The sequence below is a fragment of the Parasteatoda tepidariorum genome, chromosome 8 (assembly GCF_982258835.1).
Source record: "Parasteatoda tepidariorum strain Cologne lab strain chromosome 8, Ptep-v5.0, whole genome shotgun sequence".
NCBI lineage: Eukaryota > Metazoa > Arthropoda > Arachnida > Araneae > Theridiidae > Parasteatoda > Parasteatoda tepidariorum.
Genome location: NC_141762.1, coordinates 82,882,043 through 82,909,864, shown reverse-complemented (window position 1 = coordinate 82,909,864; position 27,822 = coordinate 82,882,043). Strand labels below are relative to the sequence as shown.

At 28.3% G+C, this 27,822-nt stretch overlaps 1 protein-coding gene across 2 annotated transcripts in view; it reads right to left on the bottom strand.

The window, feature by feature from the left end:
- Positions 1–18,117: 18,117 nt before the first annotated feature.
- The window catches only part of LOC107436612 (opioid-binding protein/cell adhesion molecule homolog), a 484,171-nt gene continuing 474,466 nt past the window's right edge, over positions 18,118–27,822 (bottom strand). For both annotated transcript variants that reach the window (XM_043048555.3, XM_043048563.3), the window contains exon 5: positions 18,118–23,881. In XM_043048555.3, the coding sequence (XP_042904489.2) occupies positions 23,769–23,881 (113 nt within the window). In that variant the 3' untranslated portion in view covers positions 18,118–23,768. The remainder of the gene's footprint in view (positions 23,882–27,822) is intronic.

The window sequence follows — 27,822 nt, the reverse complement described above, 5'->3', positions numbered from 1 at the left end:
ATTGTGTTATAAAAGTTTTGAATTATTTTGGTGAAAATCATTTTATAGTTTGAATGACCGAAAATAAAAGCACCCTTTTGATTTTTTAAATTTGAAAGACAATTAACATTAAAAGAATGAACTTAACATTACGACACTAAAATATGATATTAACATTATATTGAAATTGAGATGATAAAAGTTTTGATTTCTCTGTAAAACTTTCGGGAAGTTTTCAAAATAATTTCCCCTAGAAATTATTTCGATAAATTTTTTTTTATTAATAGCATTTAATTATTCCAGCATTTTAGAAATTCAATACATAGTTCTGACTTTTTTTTCTTTCTATTGTCACTAAAATTAAAAAAATAAAGTGGTTTGCAAATCAAAAACATATCGACATAATTAACAGTTGTGCCACAATTTTCAGTTTACACACACTTTATATACTTAAATTGCTCACATAAAGTGTATATACGCTTCCATTTACACTTTAAACGTGAATTATATTTAGTATATAATACCTTTTAAAGTCTGTATGAAAGCTCATTCTGGTGTGTTAACCTGAAATAAATCTTCCTTCAAGCAATGTTGGATAATTCAACACCATATTTGAAGAGATTCCCCGTAGTTTTTATAGCATTTGGAAAAATAAGTAAATCGATTCTGATATCGAATGCTGTACATTAAATATTGTTTAAGAATAAAATGCATTATTATTCCAATTAAATTATTATTTTCCAAAATCTATGTATTTGATTAAATTAATATGGTCGAATTTTTACGCTAATAGAACTTTCATTCTAAAATTATGGTAAAATAACCAAGAACAGTTTATCCATCCAATTAACTGTAAAGCTTACGGTTAGGAACATTTTTACCACTACCATTTTTACTCTTGACCCTTACGTTTACAACTGGTATAGTTAAAAAGCGAAACTACACGGTTTTGTAACGATTTACAATTAGCATGCTTACAAAATCGTAAAACTGAAATTTAACGGGACAGTAGAATTCGGTTGTTAGGCCTTTTGTTAGGTAATGGATATTATATTTAGGCTGAGGTTAAATTAATTTTTTTTTAAATGAACTGTTGGAATATAAGGATTAATTAGTTTATCTGGTGGTGTCATCTATCGTGATAAATGAGAAATACTAGACTTTTTAAGTAGCTGTATGGTGCTGCAATCAATGCAAGAATAAGTTTTTTATTCACTGATTGGGGAAGGATACTAAAATCTAATCAGGTGCTGTAATTAATTATTAAAGAATAATTAATGAAGTGTTGAAGAAATATTGTAATGTCAATTCTGGGATTTGAATCCCCGTTCAGTTGGTGATGAGATTGATAGATTAGCTCGTTCAGCTATAGTATATTCTCCTCTGCAAGATGCTTCATATGGTGAGCCTATATAGTTTGTGCGGATAAAATTATAGCTGTTAACACTAATAGGCAACAGTCAAAAAATGATTTTTCTCTCAGTTAACAGTTCGAATGTTATCTTTAGACAGTTATTTGACAGTTTTAGTTGAATATGGTAAAATAGCTATTAAACAAATTATTATTTAATCATCTTTCGGAGAAGTTTCTTACAGCGTAAAATAAAATCTAAAATGGAATTTAAAGTTACCGAGTTTCTAAACTCAGTGGCGCGACAGCCCATAGAGGGCCAAGGCCTACTGTGCCCATCTCAGTTTTCTTGACCTTGGGCTCTGGTGTGCAGGAGCAGATGTTCCGGTCAGGTTGTCAGCCGAACGTTGAACCCCCAGTGTTTAGTTCCCAAACATGCTTGGTACTCATTTATCGACCCACTGAAGGGATGAAAGGCTGAGTCAACCTTGACCGGCTCCAGGATCGAACCAGGGACCTGTGGCACGACAGCGCGAAGCGCTACCGCTCAGCCACCGGGCGTTCTATCGAGTTTCTATCGGACCGAGTTTCTATCTGAGAAAAATCTATCTATAAATTAATTGGATCAGTAATAATAAAAATTATATATTTTTCATTTCAGCAATATTTGCTTTAAAATTAGAAATACTATTTGTTTGTTGTGTAAATATGCTGCATCGATTATTTTTTAATTAAATGCTTACACATTTCAGTTTGGTACGAGCATAATGCTCGGGAATAAATTTTTAATCATAGAGCTATTTTATATAAAAATTATTTGTATACAATTTATTATGTTTCTTTGTTGTTATTTTTGGTTCAAACGAGAAAATGTATATTTTTTCACAGAGAAAACTATTGTTTACCCTTAATTAATGCAAACCTGATTTTTTTTTGAAGCTTAGTAGTTGGAAAATATTTATACTCTCAAAATATAACACTTTTGAGGCAATTAAAATTTTTAGCTCTTATTATATAGGTTATTGTTTTGAGGAAACTCTTCTTTAATGTATTTAAAAGGTAAGAAATACTAATTACAGAACTAAAATTTTTATGTGCTAATAAAATTATTAAAATTAATTGGATTAATAAGATCTTAATCCAGATATAAAGTTTGATAAACAAAGAAATTTTATATTGCTTTTGATAGGTAATTTAATATGTTTGTTTGAATATCTGATAGAACCACCTGAAAAATGTCACTAGCTTTGAAGACTATATTTAGTATCTTAGGCGAGATGGTGATAAGAGGAAAGAGCAAGACATACATGAATTTATATTACATGATTATAGATAATTTTTTTATTCTATATGCATTCTGCAAAATAAAGTTACAGTTATAATTTTTCTCTCTGAAAGACATTCTATTATTTCTTCGAAATTTAAGGGGATATAGAAAAATATTTATTCGTTCACGGAGAAAATAATACCAGTAAAATTACAGTACTGAATGTGAAAAATGGATACTCAAATATCACAAAACTTTCTTCGTTTCGGATTAAAAAAATGTCTTATACATGCTTCGAGCTAAATTTTCGTCAAAGTGACAAAATAACTATCATCATTTCTACAAGGAAATGAATTTCGTCAATCTGAGAAAAATATTTTTTGCTAAAAGTTGAAAAAATTGCAGTGCTTAAAATATCATTTTATCGTGGTCACCATATAGGCAATATAGGCCAAATAATGCCCCCTAACAAAACAAGTAGAGCAGACAGAACAGAGAGATAAATTACACACCTGCCCGAAGCGAAATTCAATCCTGGTACCATCCCTGACTATCATAGAGGAAGGCCAGTCTACATATTTCGTCACTTTATTTCCGATCACCTAGTGTTCATTCTAGTTCCATTATTCAGATTAGCACTCTCCTACAGATACACAAATCACGTGATTTCGTGACGAAATTATACTCAAAATCAGCCCAAGAATTGCAGAATCGTCAAAAGTGAGAGTTTCATTTCTGAGAGTGTGCATGGTAATGGCAATTCAGGAAAAAAAATATATAATTCTGTTTTTTCTTCTTTGGTAACTAAAATATACAGTATATTTGAACCATGTATTTGGTAATTTTTATTTACGCTCATATGGTAACTGTTCATCGGCAATTTTTAAAATTATGGTTTTGATTACCACATATTTAGTAAAAAGTAGAAAGCTGAAAAGTATATTGAGCCGAATAAGTGGTTTTATGTCATAATCTTAAGTATCCTGATAAAGATCATCAAACTCCACCACTTATTATGAAACAATATTAAATTATTAATTTTTCCAAAATCCTTACAAAAGCTTTTTTGGTGTTCCCATAGCTCTGAAAGATGGTAAAATTTATCATATTTTGGTAGTTTTGACTATACTTTTTATCAGTAAGCATGTATATAAAGCAATCAATAGAAAATAACATTTGTGAAGTTTAAGATTTCTAGAATAAAATAATCTTTTAAAAACCTTTTAGAAAAACAAATTTTTAAGGACTACTTTTTGTATGTATGGTTCTTTGAAAGTATGAGTATGGACATATTTCATTAAATTTCGTGATAAAAATTCAAAACCACAAGTTAAAGAAACGAATAAACTTGAAAAGCTCTTTAAAATAAGTTCAAGTCAAAGCTTATGTCAAAATAAGTATGCACTTGGTTTCTTACAATTTAAGATTAGATAAAAGTCGTGGAATAAGATTTTTAAGTCTTTTTTTTTTTCGAAAGAAAAATGACGACAAACTCATTATTTCTTTTTCTCTAGGTGTTTAACAAAAACTTTATGAAATGTTTTATTCATTTTTTTTCCTCTCGAATTTGAATACAGGCATTTATAAGTATTTTAAATGAAAAACTATTTAAATATATAGTTAGTTAGATTTCTACCATAAAATAGAAATAATGGGATATTTCTTTTATCAGAATAGAAAGGGTACATTTACTCCAATTTTTTTTCCTATTTTTTTCAATATAGAAATAAAATACGTATTTCGAAGGAAGTTCAAATAATAAATATTTGTTAAACATTAGAAATCGATTTTTTTGATCAAACTTTTTATTAAAACTCAACTCATATTCTTTTGAAAAAAAGTCAATTGTCAAAAGCATTGCGCGAAGACCTTAGTATGTTTAGAGCAATTATTTGTAAGCTTTATTTCTTTACATATAATTTGAAGTTTCGGCAAAGTTTTTGGATTTCTTTTGTGATTAAAAGTTTATTTAATCACTAAATACATACACATATATTTCTGAAGATTCTGAAATAAGAAGATCAAGATTTAAATATGACATTTTTTTTCAATATTTAATCACAGTATTTTAACTACAATTAAAATTTAATTTACATTTCCTTAGCTTGTCTATTTTTATCAAAAAACAACTTGTGATAAGTTTAAATATACATTTAGAGTTCTAAGATAAAATCGAAAATATTCTTTCTATCAGAATAAGAGTTGGTTAAATTAACTATTCCTTTATATAGAAATAAAATATATGTCTAGTATCCTAATAGTGTTTATATATCACAAACCTGTATAATAAGCACTCAAACTTTGAAGTTTTTTCTCATAATAAGTTTGTTCATGTACTATTAGCATTCTGAAATGAGCACGTATATTTTTTCTTATTTTAAATTCCTTCTAAAAATTTGTATTTTTAGAGTATCTTCCTTTATTACGCGTTTGGTTTTTTTCCTGCGTCCATTTTCTAGTTTCTAGTTACTTTCTATTGACAGAAAAAATAAGGACGGAATTTTGTACCTTAAAAATGTTTTAAATTAGCTGGAAAATGTCTAATAATTTATTTTGAATACAATATAAGATGAATTATAAGAGGAAACGTTTAAATTCATATCTAAACCTTTCTCTAAGCAATGAAGTTTCTGTTAAATTACATTCAATAAATACAGGACGGTTTTGAATATTTTAACGGAGAATATTATTTATCAAATTTATTACTTGCCTTCAAACACGAAATAAAGCTTTGAAGTCCTTGAATAAAATTTGGAAGTTTTTTGTCATAATAAGTTTGTTTATACACAAATAGCATTCCAAAATAAACAGGCATACTTTTTCTTTTCTTTAAATCCCTTCTAAATATTTCCAATTTTCAAGTATCTTCTATTATTACATATTTAGTAGTTTCCTTCTGTCTACTTTTTCTTCTGTTTACTTTTTATTGACAGAAAAAAAATGAGATGAATTTTTGTTGTTGTTGCTTTCTAAGGCTACGTGCCACACTAGCAAGCCTGCCTGATGAAACCGAGCTAATTTATGACAGAGTGCGCGCTTCTTGTTTTTTCAGTGGCGCCAACTATGGCCAAGAATTCGTCTTCAGCCACTCACACGTCACAGCCCGTTTTATAGGGCGGACCCATTCATTCATCCACGGATCGTAATTTTGACCTAAATCAGAGAACGATCGATCTCCAATCCAGTACCCCCAGAGGCATTGATTTGCTATGGGAACATGGATAACTTTGCGACTCGACAGATTTAACGTGCATCAGTCACCATTTACTACACGAATAGTCTTCGGTAGACGGGGTTCGAACCCACGAATTCTCGGACATGGGCCCAGCGCCCTACCGATCAGGCCATCCCGGCTTAGAGATTTTTGAACTTTATAAATATTATAATTAAGAGAGAAGAGGTCTAACACGATAATTTGGCTATAATAAAATAATAATTAGACGAGGAAACGTTTAAATTTATATATAAGCGTTTCTTTGAATAATGAAATTTTTGTTAAACAATATTCAATAGATAAGGGTCATATTGCAATATTAACTTGAAAAAATGCATTTTGAATATCTCAGTAATACTATCATTTACACACTGATAAAGAAAGTTTGTTCGAAACAACCAGAATATGATAAAATTTGCTGCGTTTCTGAGTTTATTGGAATACCAAAAAGCTCTGCAATTTTTACCGAATCACTTTGGTAATGAATATGGTAAAATTAACAATAAGTATGGTTTTATAATGTATGATAAATTTTATCATGATATTTTAGAACATGGCATAATAGAATTTATTTGGTTAAATTTATTTTTCAGCTTTGGAATTTTTACTAAAAATGCGATTATTAGAGCTACATTTTCAAAAACTAAAATTTCCGGTAAACTGCTACAATACCTATCTAATTTGATTATTGACCTTATCTCACTTAATATCTAAATAATTATTAAACAATTATCCAAGTAATTATCTAAATTATTATCGAAAAAAATAATTATTAACAAACATGGAATAAACTGAAAGTAATTCGAAAAAATCACTGGCATTTTTTTGAAGTAATTGAAGGAAAGGAAAACAGAATTGACTTGTTTAATTTGCTACATTGCTTAGTGCTAAAACTATCAAAAAATACTTTTCAAGCGTCTCTCCCCCACTAATTACATTTTTTTTACATTAGAGACTGAAATTATGTCTTTTTTCTGCTGTTGAAATTTCAGGGTGTTGGTATAAAGGATTCTGAAGCTATTAAAAAGTCACATGGATACATTAATTCTTCTATTTATAATTGCAGATTTAAATGTTTAATTAAAGTAAAACTCATGTTGCCGATTGTCTATGGATATTCCCTCTGATTTTTTCAAAAATAAAGCAGAGAAAATTTTCTATTTTATATGATAATGAATGCAAAAACAAATAGTTGGAATTAAGGAAGTTATTAAATAAAAACTTGTTTGGAAAAATACGGTAAAAAAGTTTTTGGAATTTGCTGCTTAATATATTTTAAAGTAATTTTTGAACTCATGTTTTTTACGCATATTTTTGATGTTCAGTAGTTTAATATTATCTCAATTTCGAATTCAATTTTGAGGGCCTCAAGTGCTTAAAAAAATACTTTCGTGTTCCCGCAAGAAATATAATTTAGTGAGAAAACTTCTGTCTTTTTTTTTTATTTTATTTAGCCACTTCATTTTCACTCTCTTCAAAATGGTGACGTAAATTTTCACCTCATTTTTTCATGCCCGTGATATTTCCGGGCTAGAGTGATTAAAGCAAAGCACCCGACAGATTAAAACAATCTATTTCTTTTGCCTGGTATCATGTCTATTTCTTAATCTATGCACCAGATGTTAGTACCATAATGTTTAAAATGTGTTTAGAGATAATTTATTTTGAACTAGATGCCAGTACTTTTAATTATTTTAATCTAAAAATTAACGTAAAATTAAAAAATGAATACACATATTGTACACGCACTTAGTTTTTTTTTTAAAATTTGCTTGAAAATAGGCACTTAGACGGTTTTTTTCTACATTATGCGATTATTAAAGGGGTTTAAAAAATACGGGTTGAGAAGTTTTTAAAATTATAAAAATGAGAAAAAAGTACGTTAGTAATTTCTAAAAGATCAGAAAAACTGCTAAAAGATGACAATAAAACGGGTTCGTTTGCGTGTGTATTTTTTGAGATTTAATTTGGTTGCCTCTTTTGAATTGCGTCAAAGAAATCATTTTCTAAACAAATACAAAATATATCTGAACGTCGCTCTTTAATTGAATTAAATCAAACATCATTCTAATCGTTAAAGAAGGTTAAAAAATAAATTATTTTTATACAAAGTCACGATTGTGGGTAAGGTGACTGTGCCACCTACTTTGTCAATTTAAATTCAAATTTACGGTGGCCACTATATAAATAAAGCTATCTGATTCTCTCTGTACTGGGGTTTACAACTATGGTGGGTCGAGCATCCTCGTGTGAATCCGGAGTTCCTTGGTTCGAGTCCTGGTGGCCACCAACAATCAATTTTCTACCTAACACCTTTTTTGAAACTATCCCTTTTGCTCAAAACTAAGCAAATGCTGTTTCAATTTTGATTACATGGGTTTTTAAAAATCGTCTATTATTTGTTTCGGTGCACTTTTACCACGTTTTTGCTCAATTTCAAGAAGCCTTTTTTTAATGTGTAGAGGAAAAATAAAATAAAAAAGCATCAACTCGTCCTACGCGGTTTTTATGTTGTTGTTTGCGTACTAACTGGATTAGCAACCTTGAACGTCAATGTTACTGCCCAAAAAAGACAAACAAATCTAAAAATACCAAGAATTTTTAAAAATACCAGACCTAAAAATACCAAAATACCGTTACATTCTACTTTCCTTTCGTAATATGCAAATGAATAAAATTTGGTGCATGTTTTTGAATAACGATGTAATATACGCATATAAAATAGACATATGTTTGAAAATTTTGAAGTGGTAGGCTACATTAAATTATTATGTTTTTAACAGTAATTCTCTTCCTCTGGTTCTAGAGAATAGAGCTAAAATGTGTAAAACTGCTTTAAAATTCTGATTATTTTAACAGCTATTTTTTACGTAAACCTTTAAACGTTAGCATGTAAAGCCAAAACCGTTGCTAATCTAAATTTACTGCTGTACTAATTGAAAAGTTAATACAAAATTAGTAAAATTCTAAAACCAATCATGCGACAATATTTATAAAATAGTGTACATTTTTAAATTTCATTTACATAAAAGAAATGCTTCCACCGTTTGAGAAAATGTTGTTAGTTTAAATTTTTAATGTTAATTTTTCTATTTATTTTTTATCGAATTATTAAAAAAAAGAAGGACGAAAAACTGCTGCACAAACTGCTGTATGACAGTGCTCATAAATTATTTAATTTATTTGACATTATATTTATATAACAATTCGCTTCCTCAGTTTAAATACAGCGAAGTGAAACATAATTTTTATAATTGCTCATCATGCTTAACGAGTGAATTAAAACTTTCACGCTTGCCCTAAAAGAAAAATGTTTTTATCAAAACTAGCTTCACTTAACAAAAAAAAGAGAAATTTAAAAAAAAAATGGAACGAAATTGAGAAAAATTTATGAACTTAGAAAATTTGAATAAGCGGATATATTTTTGTTTAAGGATATATTGTTATTTTGTTTTGTAACGGATATATTGTTATTATTACAATGCCATGTTATCAATTAAATTTGTAGGCACTGATAATAACTGTTATGGCATAAGCTCTGAAAATCATGTTATATTTCAGTGATTGCAGCAATTTAATTTTCTAATTTGAAGAGTAAGAAAGTTTATTTTAAGTTACCATCTAAGATGAAACTTGCGTAAGAAACATTCTTTAGAATGACCCTCATTGGGTAGACCCCCCATATTACAATCTCTACATAAGATCCCGTTTGCTGTTCCATAGAAACAATATTATTTACGCGGGGATATCTTGGTCGGTCCAAGTGTTCGTGGGCTCGACCCCCGACGGCCGAAGAGTCTCCGTGTAGTATAGAGTGACTGCTGCACGCTAAATCTGTCGAGTCGCAATGTCCTCCATGTTCGCATAACAAATCAATACCTCTGGGCTGGTGCGGTATAGCCATTTCTGGCTCTTGCGCCAAAAACACTAATTAACTAACAATACCTCTGGGGGTACTGATCCAAGAGTTTCCTTGTTTTCTTGATTGGTTCAAAATTACAAGGCTACGGAGTTGAACATTAACAGTCGTAAACCCAAAAATTGGGTCGGCTGTTCAATGACGGATATATCCATAAAAAAAAAACATTTTTTTAATGCCCATAAAAAGTCTGATCTAAACCTTATTCTTATAGCGACCCATTCCCTTATAGAGACCGAAACTTAGTTTAATTTTTTTAATTCCCCAAAAAAGTACTCCAAAAACTGATTCACGCAACACCTTCCAGTTTTCTATATATCTATACAGAAAAAGGTATATAGAAAAAGGTAAAGCCTCCGCACGTATAAATTTAGTTGTCCGACTGAACGAACGTAAACTACGCATTTAAGAGAAATACGAAATATGTCACTAAGTTCGGACTACTAATGGATCGGATTTCTCGTTTACAGTTAGTTACCTATGCAGAGGCCTTAACTATAGTTCGTCTACGGCATGGGCCGCCAAACTTTTTTGATCGTCGACCCCTATATAACTTTTCGAAATCTCCATCGACCCCCATAAAAGTAATTTTCTGTTAATTATACTTGTTTATACATTTATTTTATGATTTAAACAATTATTAAAGTAATAGTACATTGTGTAACAATAGTTTTATGAAAAATATATTAATGTTGAAATTTAAATACCGTAATATTTATTAAATAATAAGTAATTATAAATAAGTAGAAATAATAAGTAACTTTAGATTTATTGCTTCTTAACCAATGATGAGTGTGCCTGGTGCTTTTTTGCTAAGTTCGCTATATTGGGTTCAAAATCGGTCAATTTTAATTTTAAATCCCCTCGTAACTCCACATTTAATTTATTTCTGTACTTAGTTAAGATTGAATTTACGTGACTGAAACCGGCTTCAACCATATAGGAACTTGGAAAAGCTAGCATAAAAAGGCTGAGCTATTTCATAAAGTTCTACATATTTTTGCATTATATTTATATTTGTTCAAAATTTACTTATTGTTAAATTCTAATTCTAAAAAATCTCGATCTAATTCTTAAAAAGCGTCTTTGCTTCAAGATCCGATAATAATTCAGCAAACTCATCTTGCAGGTTGATGTCCACGTTTTTGATGATGCGTTTATTAATTTTTGTTCTATAAAGAAATTGATATTAAGTCAAGTATAAAAAATATTCACAAATTTTACATACTCAATTAGATATGTGTGATTTACGTATAAAGAACTGTTTTTTCTTTGACCCCCAATCGACCTACTGATTCGGATCGACCCCCTGGCTCAGATCGACCCCCACTTTTGTCAAATAGATCCCTGGGGGTCTATATAGACCACTTTGGCGACCTCTGGTCTACGGTAATAACTCTCCCCGTTACAAAGTCTGAGGACGTCTGCTGCTATGGAAACAAGAATAGCGCATTTCAGAGAGGGTAGCTTCTCTTAACCCTAGGGCTAACACAATAGAGCAGAGAAAAATATTCTCTTTCTCTCACCGACCTGAGCCAAAACCTGCCCTAAATAGTGACCCCACACCCCTACTTGAAATAGTTATACCACCATGGTTCCAGATGAATGGCTAGGGGAGTTCTTACTTTAGACAAACTATAGGGTGTGTTGATTTACGATGTAAACTAACCTTGATACACTGTTCAAAACAGATTTTACGAGATAAACACCAGATTAGATTTCAAAATTTAAATACACCATGCACGTTACTGAGTGTCATTTGGACCCAAAGTTTGCCAACTTTAATTTTAGGATGTCCCCGGTTAGAGTAAACGCGGATGTGCAGTATGCGAATTTTTATTTATTTACGTTTTTAAAAATAACACTTTTGTTGTTCGGTTGCTTTTGTTTTATGTTCAGTGGGGTTGATTCATTACTAGATGTAACAATGATTAATTTATATCAGATTAATACTTATAAATAATATCAAAATAAAAATTTTGCTAATTTAATATATTCTTTATTCCATAAATAATTATTAGCAGTTGTTGCTGCACCGAACTAATAATTGAGCTAATAATTTTTCTCCCTGAAAAAAAATCATGGATAACACTGAGTGTGGTCACAATAACACATTGGTTTTTAGTTTAGGTTTTTATATATATTATATATATTATATATATGACCCCCAATCGACCTACTGATTCGGATCGACCCCCTGGCTCAGATCGACCCCCACTTTTGTCAAATAGATCCCTGGGGGTCTATATAGACCACTTTGGCGACCTCTGGTCTACGGTAATAACTCTCCCCGTTACAAAGTCTGAGGACGTCTGCTGCTATGGAAACAAGAATAGCGCATTTCAGAGAGGGTTAAGTTATATATATATATATATATATATATATATATTTATAAACAGGCTAATAATGAGCAATATATGGATGTAAAGATAACGAATGGAATTTAAAGTTTTCTTTTTCATGAAATAGAACTATTAATAATATAAAGATTAAAAACATATATACTCTATGAATAATGTATTTTAAATGATTCTGAAATAAACTACATGAAGCTACATAAGCTACATGAAAGGCAGTCGAACTGCCTTTCGGTAGCTTATATATTTTTTTAATATCCGTTTTGGCTACTTTATGAACACTGGTGCACATACAATTGATATATTTCCCTCTAATTGAATTTTTTGATTATTCACCATATTCCCGACGGTTATTCTCTCTCTATCATCGGCAGATGGCAGCACAATAAAAGCGGTTTATAACTTCCTCTGGACAATTCGAATGTGGTGATTTAAACGAAACTGAGAAATGAAGTCTTTTTTTTTTAATACAATTTCATTTAAAGTTTTTTTAAAAAAACTCCCTTCAGGTGTTTAAATTATTGATAATAAGTTATGAAGAAAGAAAAAAATTAAAAATGTGAGGATTGAATATGATGTTAACATAATTCTCTTGATCGTTGTGCAAAATAAAACTATTAAATGATAGTTGGAAATAATAGTATTTCTAATTGAATATTTCTATGTGTGTGTGGGCTTTGCGAGTTCAATTGAAAGATTATTACGTGTTGTATTATTATGAATACATAATAAACTCAGATTCCTTAGCTTATCAATATAAGACAGTTTGAAAAACGAAACTCAAAATATTTTTCACTTGACCAGTAAAATAGTGAATCAAATTTAATCACTCAATAAAATTCATTCTTTCAATACAAATATTGTTTTAAAAATAGCCATGAAAATTGAAAACTAAAACTGTTAATATGGCTATAAATCTACCACCAGAGTGTAAGCGAACAGCGGATTCAATAACGCGCAGTTAAGAAACAGACTGTCAAAAAATAATGAAGAACTCACTTTTCGACTGGTGGTCAATATTTCCAAACCTTGGTTTCGGTACTGGGTGTTTCGCGCTGGGTTAGTGTCAGCGGTGAATATGGGTGTTAGATTTTTTTGTGCTTCAAAGCTAACATTTTTCTATCGACAGCGAGTTAACTAATAACAAAAGTAGCCAGAAAACTATTTAAACCACTATTTCTTTTGATTTTACAGCTCAATAAATATGAAACATCGAGAATTTTCTACGAATGAAATATCTAGAATTTTCTACGAATGAAATATCTAGAATTTTCTTTGAATGAAATATCTAGAATTCTTCATGAATTCTCTATAGAAGAGTGTATAGAGAAAGAGTGAGTCTCTATAGAAGAAAGAGGGTTCTGAACTTAATCTATGATCAAAAGAATTGTAAAACTTACCGTTATTGAGAATATGAATTGCATATTGCAACGTCATTTAGAAATAGGATCTTCCTGTATAATCATAACCTTTCAAACATTCTTTTCAAAGGGTTCAATCTATATTCATCTATCGTATTTTTCTTGTTTGAAAGTTTTATTCCCTTTTTTTTGTGAAATATTGTAAGAGGTGGTTTATTTTGGAAGAAACAAGCGGTATTGTTAGCATTCTTTTTTTATTTTAGTTTTGCTCGCTCTCTTGACATATGTTATTTAGTTAAAGCGTTTGCTTCTAACGCCTGACATGCTATAGGCTTAGAGCAGAAATAAATTTCTCTCTGCCTCTGCATGGATTAATTCAGTTGACCGAAGTAACCATCATAAACTGGGCAGTGGAGCTAAATGTGAAATAGGTCACTATGTTCAGGTAACTAAACTGCGCAGTAAAGGAAAAAATACGGAAGATGTCACTACTTTCGGACTACTAAAAAATCGGATTTCTCATTTATAGTAACCCTTGCAGAGGCCTACTCTTATCTAGGAGGTGTTGGCTGACTCAGGGAATACAGTGATGGCCTCCCAATGAGTTGACTAGGGTTCAAATCCTAGCGATGACTAGTCTATATGAATTCCGCACCCGGCTCGTACAGACCACGGTGCTAACGTTAAATAATCTCAGTGGTAGGCAGATCATGGGATACAGTCCTCTTGCTGTCAGGCTAACTGTGGTAGGCTTTCGTTTTTTTCCTTGTCATGTAACGCAAAAGCTGGTTAGTTTCATCAAAAAGTTTTCCCAATACTTGATACCCCCCCTTGACTTTTGGATTGGGTTCAAAATTGCAAGGCTTCTTAGTTGAACAATCGTAGTCGTAAACTCAAAATTGGCTGATCAACGATGGTTATAAATAAATATATAAATAATTCAAAATAGTGTTGTAATTCCAGAGGCAGAAGAGCAAAGTGTATTAATTTGATGACATCATTCTTGTGATGAAAAATTCTAGACAAAGCACTAAATGACTGAGAAAAGTCAATGCGCATTATTAAAAGATGTAATTTGAAAAAGGTATTTTTAACCCTTAATGTAGATATTAAATAATGCCTTTACTTTAATGATATAAAAAACTGCGTATTAGCCAGTTCAATAATTCTATTCAATATGTAGGAAGTGTTTGTCAAAATAAATCAGGTATTTGTGAAATATAAGTAAATATTTGCTCTAAATTATGCAGTTATGATATCTCTTTACGATTCTCGTTATATCGAACGTCGTCTATATTTTTTGTTATTAAATACATGCTTTTAGTTTTTAATAATTTGCTTATGTAAATTATGGTACATTTAAAATAATGCAAATTGTATTTTAAAGATTAAAAATAATTTCAACATCAGAATGAAACTCAATTTAAAATTCTATGAAATCAGCAAAATAAATATAAAATACCCATAGCTTAGTTTAGCATCTTCCAATTTGGTTCAACTACAAGGAACGGTCTTTTCATGTTTTTAGAGCTTGCAGTCAAATCAATTTCTTAAAATGCTCAGGAAATATTAAAAAATATAAATAGAAGTAGTTTTAAATATTTTCTTCAAAGACCAGCACTTTCCATTAAAATTTGCCAAGTATTTAGAATTTGAGTTTTACTTTATTCCATAAATGACAGTGAATCCGAGAGTATTTTTAAAGAAATATGACTAAAAGTTAAGAGAAATAACTTTTAGGAGAAATCTTTTTGAAATCACAATTGAAATTTTCCGTGAAAAATCCTATATTTCTGATAAAACTGTATTAAATAAAGATGATAATTTCAAATTGGCACGCATTGGATATTAGTTTTAATTTTTTTTTTTGAACATAATATTCGAATCACGAGGTGAGTTATTTTATTTTATTTTGACGGAAATTTTAATGCAACAGAGAGTTAAGATTTTAAAATTTTCCATTATAAAATCCATATTTATTCGAAAAATGAAAATATTTTCTACATTTGGCTTATAGTGTTATACACACTTAATATGGTTACAGCTTTAGTTTCTAAATTTTTCAGTTAAATTTTTATTATTTAAACGTGGCTAAGACTTTAAAACTCCAATAGGGAAGTAAGAAATTAATTTTTCCTAACTATAAATTAAAAACTAGTTTTGGAAACGAATCAATTCGAAATTAATTTCACATGCTTGATTTTTTACATAATAGCTTTCTTTTGTAAAAGCCACAACTTAGAAATGATGTGATGTAATGGGATTTGCTGCAATTTTTTCAAGTTTTGCCACGGTTTGAAATATAACTAAAATTATTTTCTTACGTAAATGAAATTTTTAATTTTTTTTCTATTCTTTTTACTAACTTTCATTATTTCCCAAAATTATTTAATTTTATGTCCAAGAATGCAAATTTTTAAGTAATAAAAGAATTTTTCTTAGTTAAAACAACTTATTCTTTGCAAGAAAGACACCATTTTTACTAGAGACCATTTAGTTTCCTAATATAACACTGTAAGAAATTCGAAATCAAATTACCGTAGAAAGTACCGCCACTTGGAGTGTCGTTACTTTTTACAGTAAAATCAATTTTTAAAGGAACATGTTACAGAACAAATAATCTGATATACCGTAATTTTTACAGTAATTGCCATAAAGTCACCGAATTACCGTAATTACTGTAAAGTATATAATTAAATAAGTATAACTGCAAAAAAATTGTAGCATATATGTGTTGCCGCAATTGGCATTACATATTTATTTTCTATCCTTTTAAAATATCTTTCATTACTTAAGCTGATTTTTATTAATAGAATTATATTTAAAATAAATCAAAGACTTAACCTTTTAATACAAACATAAAATATTTATTCTTCTCTTATAGATCAATGTAACGGATACTTTTTATTTCATTTTAGGCAGACTTATTAATCCACTGTCTCCTCTAACTGAAAACAAAAATATATTAATAACTTTTTATTTCAGATTTCTAACAGCTAAATGTTTCGGTTGCATGATTGTAATAATTCTCATAAATTTGTTGGCGATTCGTGATCGCCAAGGTGTCCTTTTAAAACCAATATTGATATGCTGGTTGGTTTTGTTTTCGCTATGGTATATTTTGATAATTCACCAATTTTGGATCTCCTACCCATACTTTCTATGTCCGTTAGGAATAATTATATTCACTATTAATTTCAAATTTGTGAAGACTGGGAGTGCCCTTTCGCACCTCCCCAGTCTCATTTTCTAACCCGTCAGAAAATGATATTCTGGCTGTATGATCTCTCAATAGAGAGTATTCTGATTTGATCCTTTTTGTTAAGAAATGGCCATTCTCTATCATGCAAAAATTATGCTCAATAAAATCTAAATTTCACTAAACAATTTGTATATTCTTTCCTGGAGACTGTATAAAGTCATTTTCCACTATACGAATATTGGCGGCCACTGATGGAGAAAGCACCTTCCGCCATAATACGAACATAAAATAATATTTGACGGTAAAAATAGATTTTACGAACGAGATACCAAAAGTGATAGTTTACACCAGGGGTGGCGAACCTTCATGCACCAACGTGCCATTTTTTTAAAAATATATTTTAATGAGGTCATAGACGTGCCGACAAATAGTTTTGACTTCGTGATTATTGGGTGAATAATAATACTAAGTACTATCAACACAAAACTCTTTATTTACTACGAAAAAATGTAATTCTCAACTTTTGCAATGTCTGAGTTATACGCGTAATGCGACTTAAAGTAACATCAGTGTGACTTCTGCTGTTGCAGAATAGATAACAAATAACTTATATTAGGGTTATAAGATGTTAGTTTAAGCAGAACTGTTAATTTTTTATGCTTGTTATTTATTGTTCGCTAGTAATTTATGGTTATTAATTGCTTTTTTGGCATTAATTATTCTTTTTTTGTGAATTTTAATTGAATTGTTAATATGCTTCGTAGTGAACTTTGTGATCGGTGGCGTGCCCAAAATATTGCGTCGCGTGCCATTGGTTCGCCATCCCTGGTTTACACTGTTATTTGATAGTTTACACTGTTATTTGAAATTTTACAGTGTGCATTAATTTCCAATTTTTTGAAGTTCACTTGAAGCAAATTAAAAGATTAATTCAAATAAAATATTCGACAAATATATTTTATAATATTTTTTTTTATTTCCCTTTATATTTCTTAAGCACAATGATAGCTTAATTATAATATAATTTTAGAGATTACAATCTACCTTCATGTACAGAGATTTGAAGTCAAGCATTTATGTACAGTAGCAGCATAATGATGGGTCAACAAATGAAATTACAGTTATTTTGTTTGGAGCTTTACAGAACACTGGGGTTAAACTTGTTGCCGTAATTTTTACAGTAATTGCCATAAAGTCACCGAATTGCCGTAATTACCGTAAAGTCACTAATTAAATAAGTATTACTGCAAAAAAAATTGTAGCATAATATTTGACGGTAAAAATAGATTTTACGAACGAGATACCAAAAGTGACAGTTTACACTGTTATTTCATTACATCGTTATTTGACCGTTATTTGATAGTTTACCGCGTTATTTGAATTTTTACAGTGTGCATTATTTTCCGATTTTTTGAAATTCACTTGAAGCAAATTAAAATGATTAATTCAAATGAAATATTCGACAAATATATTTTATAATATTTTTTTATTTCCCTTTACATTTCTTAAACACAGTGATAGCTTAGTTATAATATAATTTTAGAGATTACAATCTACCTTCATGTACAGAGATTTGAAGTCAAGCATTTATGTACAGTAGCAGCATAATGATGGGTCAACAAATGAAATTACAGTTATTTTGTTTGGAGCTTTACAGAACACTGGGGTTAAACTTGTTGTGAAAATTGAAATGCATATGGGGGCTTAATATAGGAACAGTTAAAACTGGAAGAATGCTTACATATTATCTTTCAATATATTCAACTTATGAATAATATATTACATGATATATAATGAGCATGAAGAAAGTTACATGTTTAGATTGCCATTATTGATATATATTCTGTAAGATCAATAAACAATTTATACATGAATAAAAAACAATATGAGTAGCTTGTCCTAAAAACTTGATAATATATTATCTGCAAATAAATACTTTTATTTCGTCATTTATTATTTGTAAAATGTATCGTGAAAACTTAAACAAAATGAGTATTATATTCACATCCACAGTACTGACCAAATTATTATAAAATAATTTCCTTTTTTATAAAGTTTTTAAGATTGAAATATTAATTTCTAGGAAATAATACTTTTAAACTATTAACACATTAAGATCCGATTATTAAACTTTTTTATTTCTTCGCTTCCTAATGTGTTATTTACAAAGTATATTACAAAAAAAATGAAAGAAAAAAAGTAAAATGGAGTATTATATTTACAGGCATAGTACAGGCCAAATTATTATATAGTAAATTATTTTTCTACTATATTTTAAAGTTGGTAATGGCATGCATATGTTTAGTGCATGCCATTACAAACTTAATAGTACTTTACTAATATTGTACAATTAAAAAAATCACAATTGCATAATGAGACTGAACGTTAGTTTGCGCTTGTCTTACTTATATAACAATGTTCGTAAAATGTAAAATTAAGATTAAATTACCAGTTTCGTTTGTTTTATGGTGAATAAGATTTGCTAAGCCTATTTCTGATTTGAAAAAAAAAATAATGATGAGCTATTTACCTTGCACTTATTTACGTGTAAATATAGGGTGCTCCATAAAGACTATTCTCAATATGAATTTGTTTGAGGGAGGAAACGAGGAGGAAATAAAGACGCTTTTTCGAAACACCTTCATGCTTCAAACTCCAATTAAGCCTGTTTTGATTTTTAATAAATTCGTGTCCTCTAGTGTAATTTTTCATATTTCGATAGAGTTTTTATTTCTTCATTGCTCAAATTATACTTTGCTTTCCTCCATATGTATAATGTTCAGTTGTAATTTTTGATAAGGATACAAAACATGCACATTAAGGGTGGTCTTTATGGAACGCCTTACATAAATTCGAAATGTATATGTAAAAATACTAAATCCATGTCACTCCGAATTAAACTATTTACCAAATCAACAGTCTTTACCTGGTCAAGGTGAATTGAAAAATATTAAAATAGACATGCAACATAGAAATGTGTTAATGGAACATGTTTAAAAAAAATTAAATTCTTGTTAATGCCATTTCGTAATATTATTAGAGAAATCAAAATTGTTGTAATTTTGGGCAGTACTGTATATTTATAACTAAGCAACATAATCCCACTAGACTTTATACTTTAGTATGAGCTTCAATCAGTTTTTGAGCTAAATAAATATATCTAAATTAAGAAAAAAAATCAAACTTCTATTTTTACTTAATTATTTTGCCGACATCTGTTTAACATTCATATCAAACGTAAGTAAGTATACCATGGTTATTTTTTCTATATTTAAATGTTTAAAATTAAAAAAAATATATATACCCATATAAATATAGAATGTATGCTAAGAATTTTTTAGTCATTAATTTTAATATTGCAAGTTTACAGTTATTCTTATTGGATAGACGTAATTCCATTAAGTTAAACTTATCTGAAGCTGAATTCGTTTTCAGTTTATTTTTCAAAAAAAAATCACTTTGCACACATTTACATTGCACTAATTTTATTTTTTTAATAAATAAAAATGCTTTTAAGATTACTAACACATATCACTCAAACAAAATCAAGCACCTAGCCAAACGGTATACATACATCCTATTAAATGTTTATTTGAAATCAAAGAACATAATAAGGTAAATATTTTGAGACTTTTGCTTTAAACTTATTATACAATAGTTAATATAAATCAAAATAAGGAAAAAATTGCTTCCTTATTTTGATTATTTTCTGTATTTGTTACAATGCACATTTACAAAAACTTCTACATTGTTTACATCGCTTTCTACAGCGTAAACTCAATTACTCAGTCTTGCAATGTTTTCAATTTCAGCACTAATAGTAATAGCACCATTATCCAAATCTGCAACCTACACTCATAGATCTTTTTCTACCTATCTCATACTTACGCTTTATGCACAAACAAGCTCTTTCTCCGAAGCATAGGCCTAAAATACTCATACATTTTTACTGGACTTATTTATTATTATAAGGGAATAATTCCGAGATGAAAAATAAAACTTGGATAAGCTTGTTTAAATTGATTACTTTAACTAAATAACTTTAATTATATTTCCCTTTAATAATTTGGAATTAATTTTTCTAAAAATAGCTGATAAATAAATAAAAAAAAATAAATCAATAAAATAACTATAAAATTAAATAAAAAGACAAACTAGTTTTATGTACACTAATTAAAAAAGTACTTAAAAATTTTATTATTTAATTATTTTTTGAAATGGTATAATTTAACTATTTAAGATTGAAAAAAATTCATGGCAATTAATAAAACCTTCCATAACAACTTACATAATGTATAACAGTTTACCAAATAGCAACAGTTTATATCATTATATAACGATTTATACAATATTTATAAGAAAAAACATTTTGTAGTTGATCAATATTGAATAATATTTTTAATATTATCTGTTAGGAATGTTTACAGACGGTGATCAAAAAAAATTTCTTATACATAATTTGAGAAAAAAAATTTAAACAAATATTAAAAATACTAATAAAAAAAATATTGTTAGTAGAGCTGTAGCACCTGTTTTAGTGATTCGGAAATAATTATTGATATTAATAATTTGAAAACAAGAATCATGAAAACAAAAAATATGAAATAAAGTTTTTTTCAGGAACAGTTTCAGTTTTTCATAAAATGTTTTATATGTTAATTCATATTTCCATAAAAGTTTTAATTCTAGATATTCACCTTTATCATTTAAGTTAAAAATTGGTGTATTTTTCATTATAAACAAAAGCTATTACTCAGTGCAAAGAATTTTTTACTACTTACAATAATTATTTATTATTGCAATTTCTAATATTACTTCTTGACGATAGTAAACCTTTGTCATTGAAAATTATTATTTTTTTATTTTAATAATAGTTAGGAGTATTTAGCTTCCCTAATAGATCAGCTTAAAAATTACTTTAATTTGCAAGTGAAATCTTACGTATATCAGGTTGCGACAGTTATTTAAAATGTTTCTTTAATCTTTTTGGAAATTACAACGTTTTATGTACGGTGGGAATTGAATCAAGAAAATTTGTTATGCCCGCGATGAACTAATAATGAAAAATGAGAATTAGCGAAACATAAGTTATAAAAACGAACATTTTAAAGATCAGTTACTGAAATGCTGCTTAACTCAGTTTAACAAAGACTTGTGCATTTTTCAGAACAGAAAACATTTTTTTATTGATGTTATTCAATAGCGAAACAAAGTAAAAATGCTATTAATTTAAACGATGAAATCAGTTGCATAAATAATTTGATATATTTTTAGACAACTTTTAGTGTATCTTTGAAAGTATTAATCCTCTTGAAGTTATTTAAAAATAAAAATAAAAAGAAAAACAGTCGACATGTTATTTGAAGTTGGAAATCATGTTAGTTAGAATTCACTTAAATCAAGTAATCCAAAAATTTTACTAAGCACACTTTGTACCATGATTAAATAAATAATCTCAAGAGATTGAAGCAATGAGATATTACTTGATAAAAAACTTCACTCGCTTCAAAATTATACAAATTAGAAATAACAGTCGACGTGTTTCAATCTCTCAAAAACAGGCACCCATTTTCCCTAGTTTTTTTCTTTTCTCTTTTTGTTTTTCATCTTTTTCTCTCTCTCGGCTACAGTGGTTTTTCTAGTTAGGATTTTTCTCTTTATTTGATATTTTTCGTTGGCAACTTTAAATTTTATGTTTCTAATCACTTTTGCTTCTTCTCATTCACATCTGGCAAGTATTGAAATGGGCACTTATTTCTTTTTCAATTTGTATATTTTTGGAACGAATGAAGATCTTAACCAATTAGTCTATACAATTATATTTAGTCACAAAGAACAATATTTAGAACAAAACAAAACTCAGCATTATTCCTAAACCTAACCCCACAGAATTCTACATTTGGAAGCAATTCCAGATTATATTTATATTTTTTCTGAGAATTTAACTGTTTTTTACCCTTGAACATTCTTTTTTTTTTGTTGTGTAAACTGCACTAACTTTAGTTTTCAAAAAATGCTATGTTGTTTTTGAGTTCTATATAAATATTTATGCTTTGATCCCTATTCCCAGTTAATAATAAAAATATACATTTTACTTTAAAAAAAATAAATAAACTTATCCAAATAAAAGCAGTGTGTTTTTAAATGCACGAGACTTCATGAATAAACATAGATTGTTTTCCCAAAGGTGTTTTAAAAATCTGACTCACAAAATATACTTTTGAACGAATATAACTAAATTACTCCAAAAATTCATATTTGATCCCTTGTCTCATTAATACAAAGCGGGATGCTGCATTTTTATTAAGAATAAAAAATTCGCCTGTATAAAGTGAATAAACTAAACGTTTCAGTTATTTCCGTCAAACGACGTGGGAATTCCTTCATGCAGTTTTATCCATGATTTTAATGAAATATTTTTCGTTCAATAATACTGTTTCTTCTATGTATTGTACACAAGAAACAACACTGTAAACTATATTTTTTTGTCCTCGTAGCGTAATACGGTATGGAGACGTACTTCATGCTCTAAAAATTATAGCACAGGTTCCAGTACACGCTGAAGATAAATATGTAGTAAAAAGAAAGCTTCAATTTTCCAAGCAGAGAATGTGAAAAAAGTTCCACTTGGATATAAGTAGTTTATGATAATTATTTGTAGAAAGAATACATACAATTCTCACCTTTTGTAGTATGATACACTTTAAACTTTATCAACACTGCTTATGGTTTATGTTTTTAGAAAAAAATTGTATTCGCAAGAATTCTTGATTTATAAATTTAGTTTTTATTTGATTAAACTCCAATCTTTGACTCTTGTCGACACGAATGTTTTAGTCTTGTCTCCAATGCCAAAGGGGAAAAAAAAGTTTTCATGAAAAAGAAGATCAAATACAGAGCTATAGTTTCTTCAGCTCAATAGATTCGGGAATCGTTCGACGAAATTATTTGTTTCAATCAAAATACTCGACACGAAACGTCGAAACTATTTAATTCCACATATATATATATATTTTTTTAATTTAAGGATGTATGTTTCTTAAATCTTCCAGATCGTTCTCAAGTGTGATTGGAGCCGAAAGCTCGGTAGTACTAGCAGGCATCACTAGATGGCGTTGTCACCTCGTAACCATTGCTGTCAAGACAAGGAAGAACAAAACTGAAAAACTCGGACTGGACGAAGAGGATGTAGATATATTGGCATCATGTTGAATTGCGGCGGGTCTTTCTCCTAAAAAGAAAAGAGATAATGAGCAAGTTTTTGTCAGAAACGTACTGTTGTTTTTAAAATTTATTGTGTGAATTAGACAAATGATAAACAAAAAAAACAACATTTTATAATTGGTGTCGTGTTTCAGTGCTGTCAATTTAAAGAATAAACCTTTTCCAATATCTATATTTTTTATTTTTTATTCTTCTAAGTTTTGAATCTCATTAAATTAATTCTGAAGTAAAATGTATTAGGATTGCGTATGAATTCAAATATATTTACCTTATTAAGTCAATTACAATGTATTAATTACAAGAAATCATTTCTAAAAAATGTTTATTTCCTAGACAACTAACGAAACATGGAAAGGATTATGAATTTTTTTATGAAACATTTTGTTCATAAGAAATGTTCTAGATTACTATATTTACAAGTAATCTAGATAACATTAATATTTTTTCAGCTTTTTTTTATAAACAAAAAACAATTTTATAATTTGAATAAGGTTTTTCGAACAGAAACTCAATAGAAAAAGAAACTTAATATCTTCTTTGAAATTAAAAATTGATTAATATTCAATGAAAAAGGAAATTTCTTTTTTATTTTAAATCTTAATGACAATTATTCATTAATAATATTTTTAAATGCTCCGATTATTGCATCGCAATTGATATTACATGGCATTATTAAGTGATAGAACCAGATTTTTTGACAGAAGTTTGAAGTGAAATTATCGCAGAAATAAACCTTTTGCTGTATTTTAAAATAGGCATAAGCAGTTCGTTTTTTCTGTGTACTTCTACATATTTCTATAAAACTTCTACAACAGTTCTTTTGCAGTACAGTATTGTTCATTGTATATTTCTCTTATTGTATAGAGAAACCGAAACAAATGAGTTAAATGTAAAAGTTTTTGCTAGGAATTGATATTAAACTTTTTCCTTCATTGAAAAATTATGTATTGGAAAAGAATTTTGAAAAATTCTTCTTCAGAATTATTTGTGATTGAATTTTCTTCAAATTTAATAACTAACAAATTATATAATTTTGATTTGGTTGATCCTCAGTTTAGCTTGTAATGTTTTATATTTGCTGCGGAAAAGCTCAGTTTTAACTCAGTTCTAAAGCACAATTCTTTAGCTCAGTTTTAGTCCTTATTTTCCATTTTCAAATAACGATTTCAGCCTCTACACCAGATTGAATAAAATCATCTGACTTAAAGTCATCTAATAAACAAACTTATCAAAAAAACTAGGTCATCGAAATTTTTTTCATAATAAATATGAATTATAAAATGCAAGTGCCCGTTTATATATGATGTAATAGTTTCCAGTTATGTCTTAGCAAAGTAATATTTTTCGTGTAAGCTTCCATAAAATATATTTTTGAATGCTAATTTTACAAATTTTAAAAATTAAAACAACAACAATCTAAATTTTAAACTTTACCATTCTACGTATTTATAACTTGAGCTTGTAATTCATTTTAACAAGATTTTAAGTTGGACTACACTAACAAGTCATCTGTTGGGATAGTTTTAAAATATCCAAGAGATAAGTAGCAATCTGGTATTCACGTTAACACCAAACAAATGCAGGTTTGATTTTGCACCCTACAAAGCTACACTGCAAAAAATTTCGTATCAAATCACGGTAAAATGTAATGGCACTCAGGATGCCAATACATTTTACCATAAAAGTCCCTTTTACTGACACATGTTACGGAACAAATATCTGCGTAATCTGCTTTTACAGTAATAATTACCGTTAAACCACTGAATCACTGTAATTAAATAAATATATATAGCAATGCAAACTATATATAGCAGCACTTGTTGGTAATTCTGGAGAAACCAAAAAATATGTATAGTTGTTTTTGTTGTTCTACTTGTTAAGACATATAATATAATTTTAGTCCAGTAAAGGAATACCACCCTAAATTTTAAAAGTCGCATAAGAAATTTAGGGTTTAACACACGCCAATATGCTCTAGACTGCATATGCGAGCGCTTTCCCAAAATAAGGATAAAAATTGGATTATATTCTTTATCTGTGATACTCATATGCAGATTATTAATGACGTCTTGTTCAAGAATATAAGATAAATGTGCTTATATATTATGTTATAATCTACAAAATATATCCAATATTTAATATTTACACATCAACTTTACTACTAATCGAAAGAAGCTTAACTTATGTTTACATATACCTTCATGTTTTCGTATATACATGAATTTACTAATTCATTAAGATTTTCTTATGGGACATCCGTTTAACAAAGTGTAAACATTTGTAGTTCTCTTAACAATATTGTTGTAAAAATTGCAAGAATCATGTTTGGTTGTAAAGCGAAAGTTACATAGTTTCAATTAACCGTAAAGCGAAATATTTTCTTTTAATTAGATTATTATATATCTATCTATACATATATATATATATATATATATATATATATATATATATATATATATATATATATATATATATATATATATATATATATATATATATATATATATATATATATATATATAATCAAAATACTAAATATATACGCCTTTATAATTTATTTTTATAAGCCCCAGTTTCAAGATGCAGTCAAAATAACATGCTATTTTTGTGTTAAAAATGCAATAAGGAAATAGATAAAAAAAAAACTACGATGAAATTTTTTACAATTTTTTTATCAAAAATAAAATAAATAACGAATTTTAATAGCAAAAACATTTACTTTGAATATAGAAATATATATTTTTTTACATTTTTAAAAACTACAATTGAGAGAAATAAAAATTAATAATTTATATTAATTTATTTCAGGCCCCAGCTTTATGATAAAGGTAAAATGACATGTTATTTTTATGTTTAAAATGCTATAAAGAAATAAATACTAAAGTTTAGTTGCGAAATATTTACTTTGAATATAAAAATACATTTTTTTTTCATTTCACAAAACAATAAATGAGAGCAATCAAAATATCAAACGCATACATTTATATAAATGTATTATATACCTCAGCTTCAAGAAATAGACGAAATAACATTTTATTTTTATGTTTCAAGCGTAATAAATAAATAAAAAAAAATTCTTAATTTCCTCTTTTAAAATTTTTTTAATCGTAATTTATAAGGCTACACTGGAAAGCATAAATCCACATCAAACTATTCACCCGAAAAACACTTTTTAATTCTGTTTTTTTTTTTCTTTAGAGCTTTTTTTTTGTTTTTAATGATGATTCAGCGAAAGTCTCGCTGACAAAAGGGTTTTTTATGTGCCGAAGAGCTTTAAAAATTAGCTTTAGTTTGTAGTAAAATTCCATAAAGAAAATTTCCCGCAAGAATGATAACTAGAAATTATTTTATGCAGATTTTTATGAATGTGAATAAAATTATTTTTATATATTGACATTTACAGTGTCAACATATAAAAATAATTGTATCTATACCTTGTAAGTTTAGATACAATTTTACTATATTTTATGAAAATATAATTTATTATTTTTGTTTTTACTTTCTTTTTGTCAAATATATTTATCAATTTAGTTTCACGTGCGGGGCAAATGAAGAAAATGTATAAGTTGAATCATATGAATATTATCACATGCAAGTTAATTAGTTAATTTTTTTTCTAATGTTAAAAAGTCACATGTTAACAATACTTTCAGCTGTTAATGTAGTTTTTATTTATAACGAAATGGATTAATAAAATAGGGATAAATTACACTGGGGAGTAAAGCATTTGTTGCATTTGCAGAAGTACTTAATCTTGCCTGATTGTGTGAGGATTGTGTATCGGGAACTATTTTTTTCTGTGAAAACTAAAGATTTTTTCAAAAAATGACATTTTTAGTCTATTTTTTTGCAAAATGTTTAAGTTTTATAACTCGTGTATTTAAAGTGTCAATGTTGTTACTTAAATGCGTTGAAAATGCGTTACATAACAGTAAGGTACGGAAATGC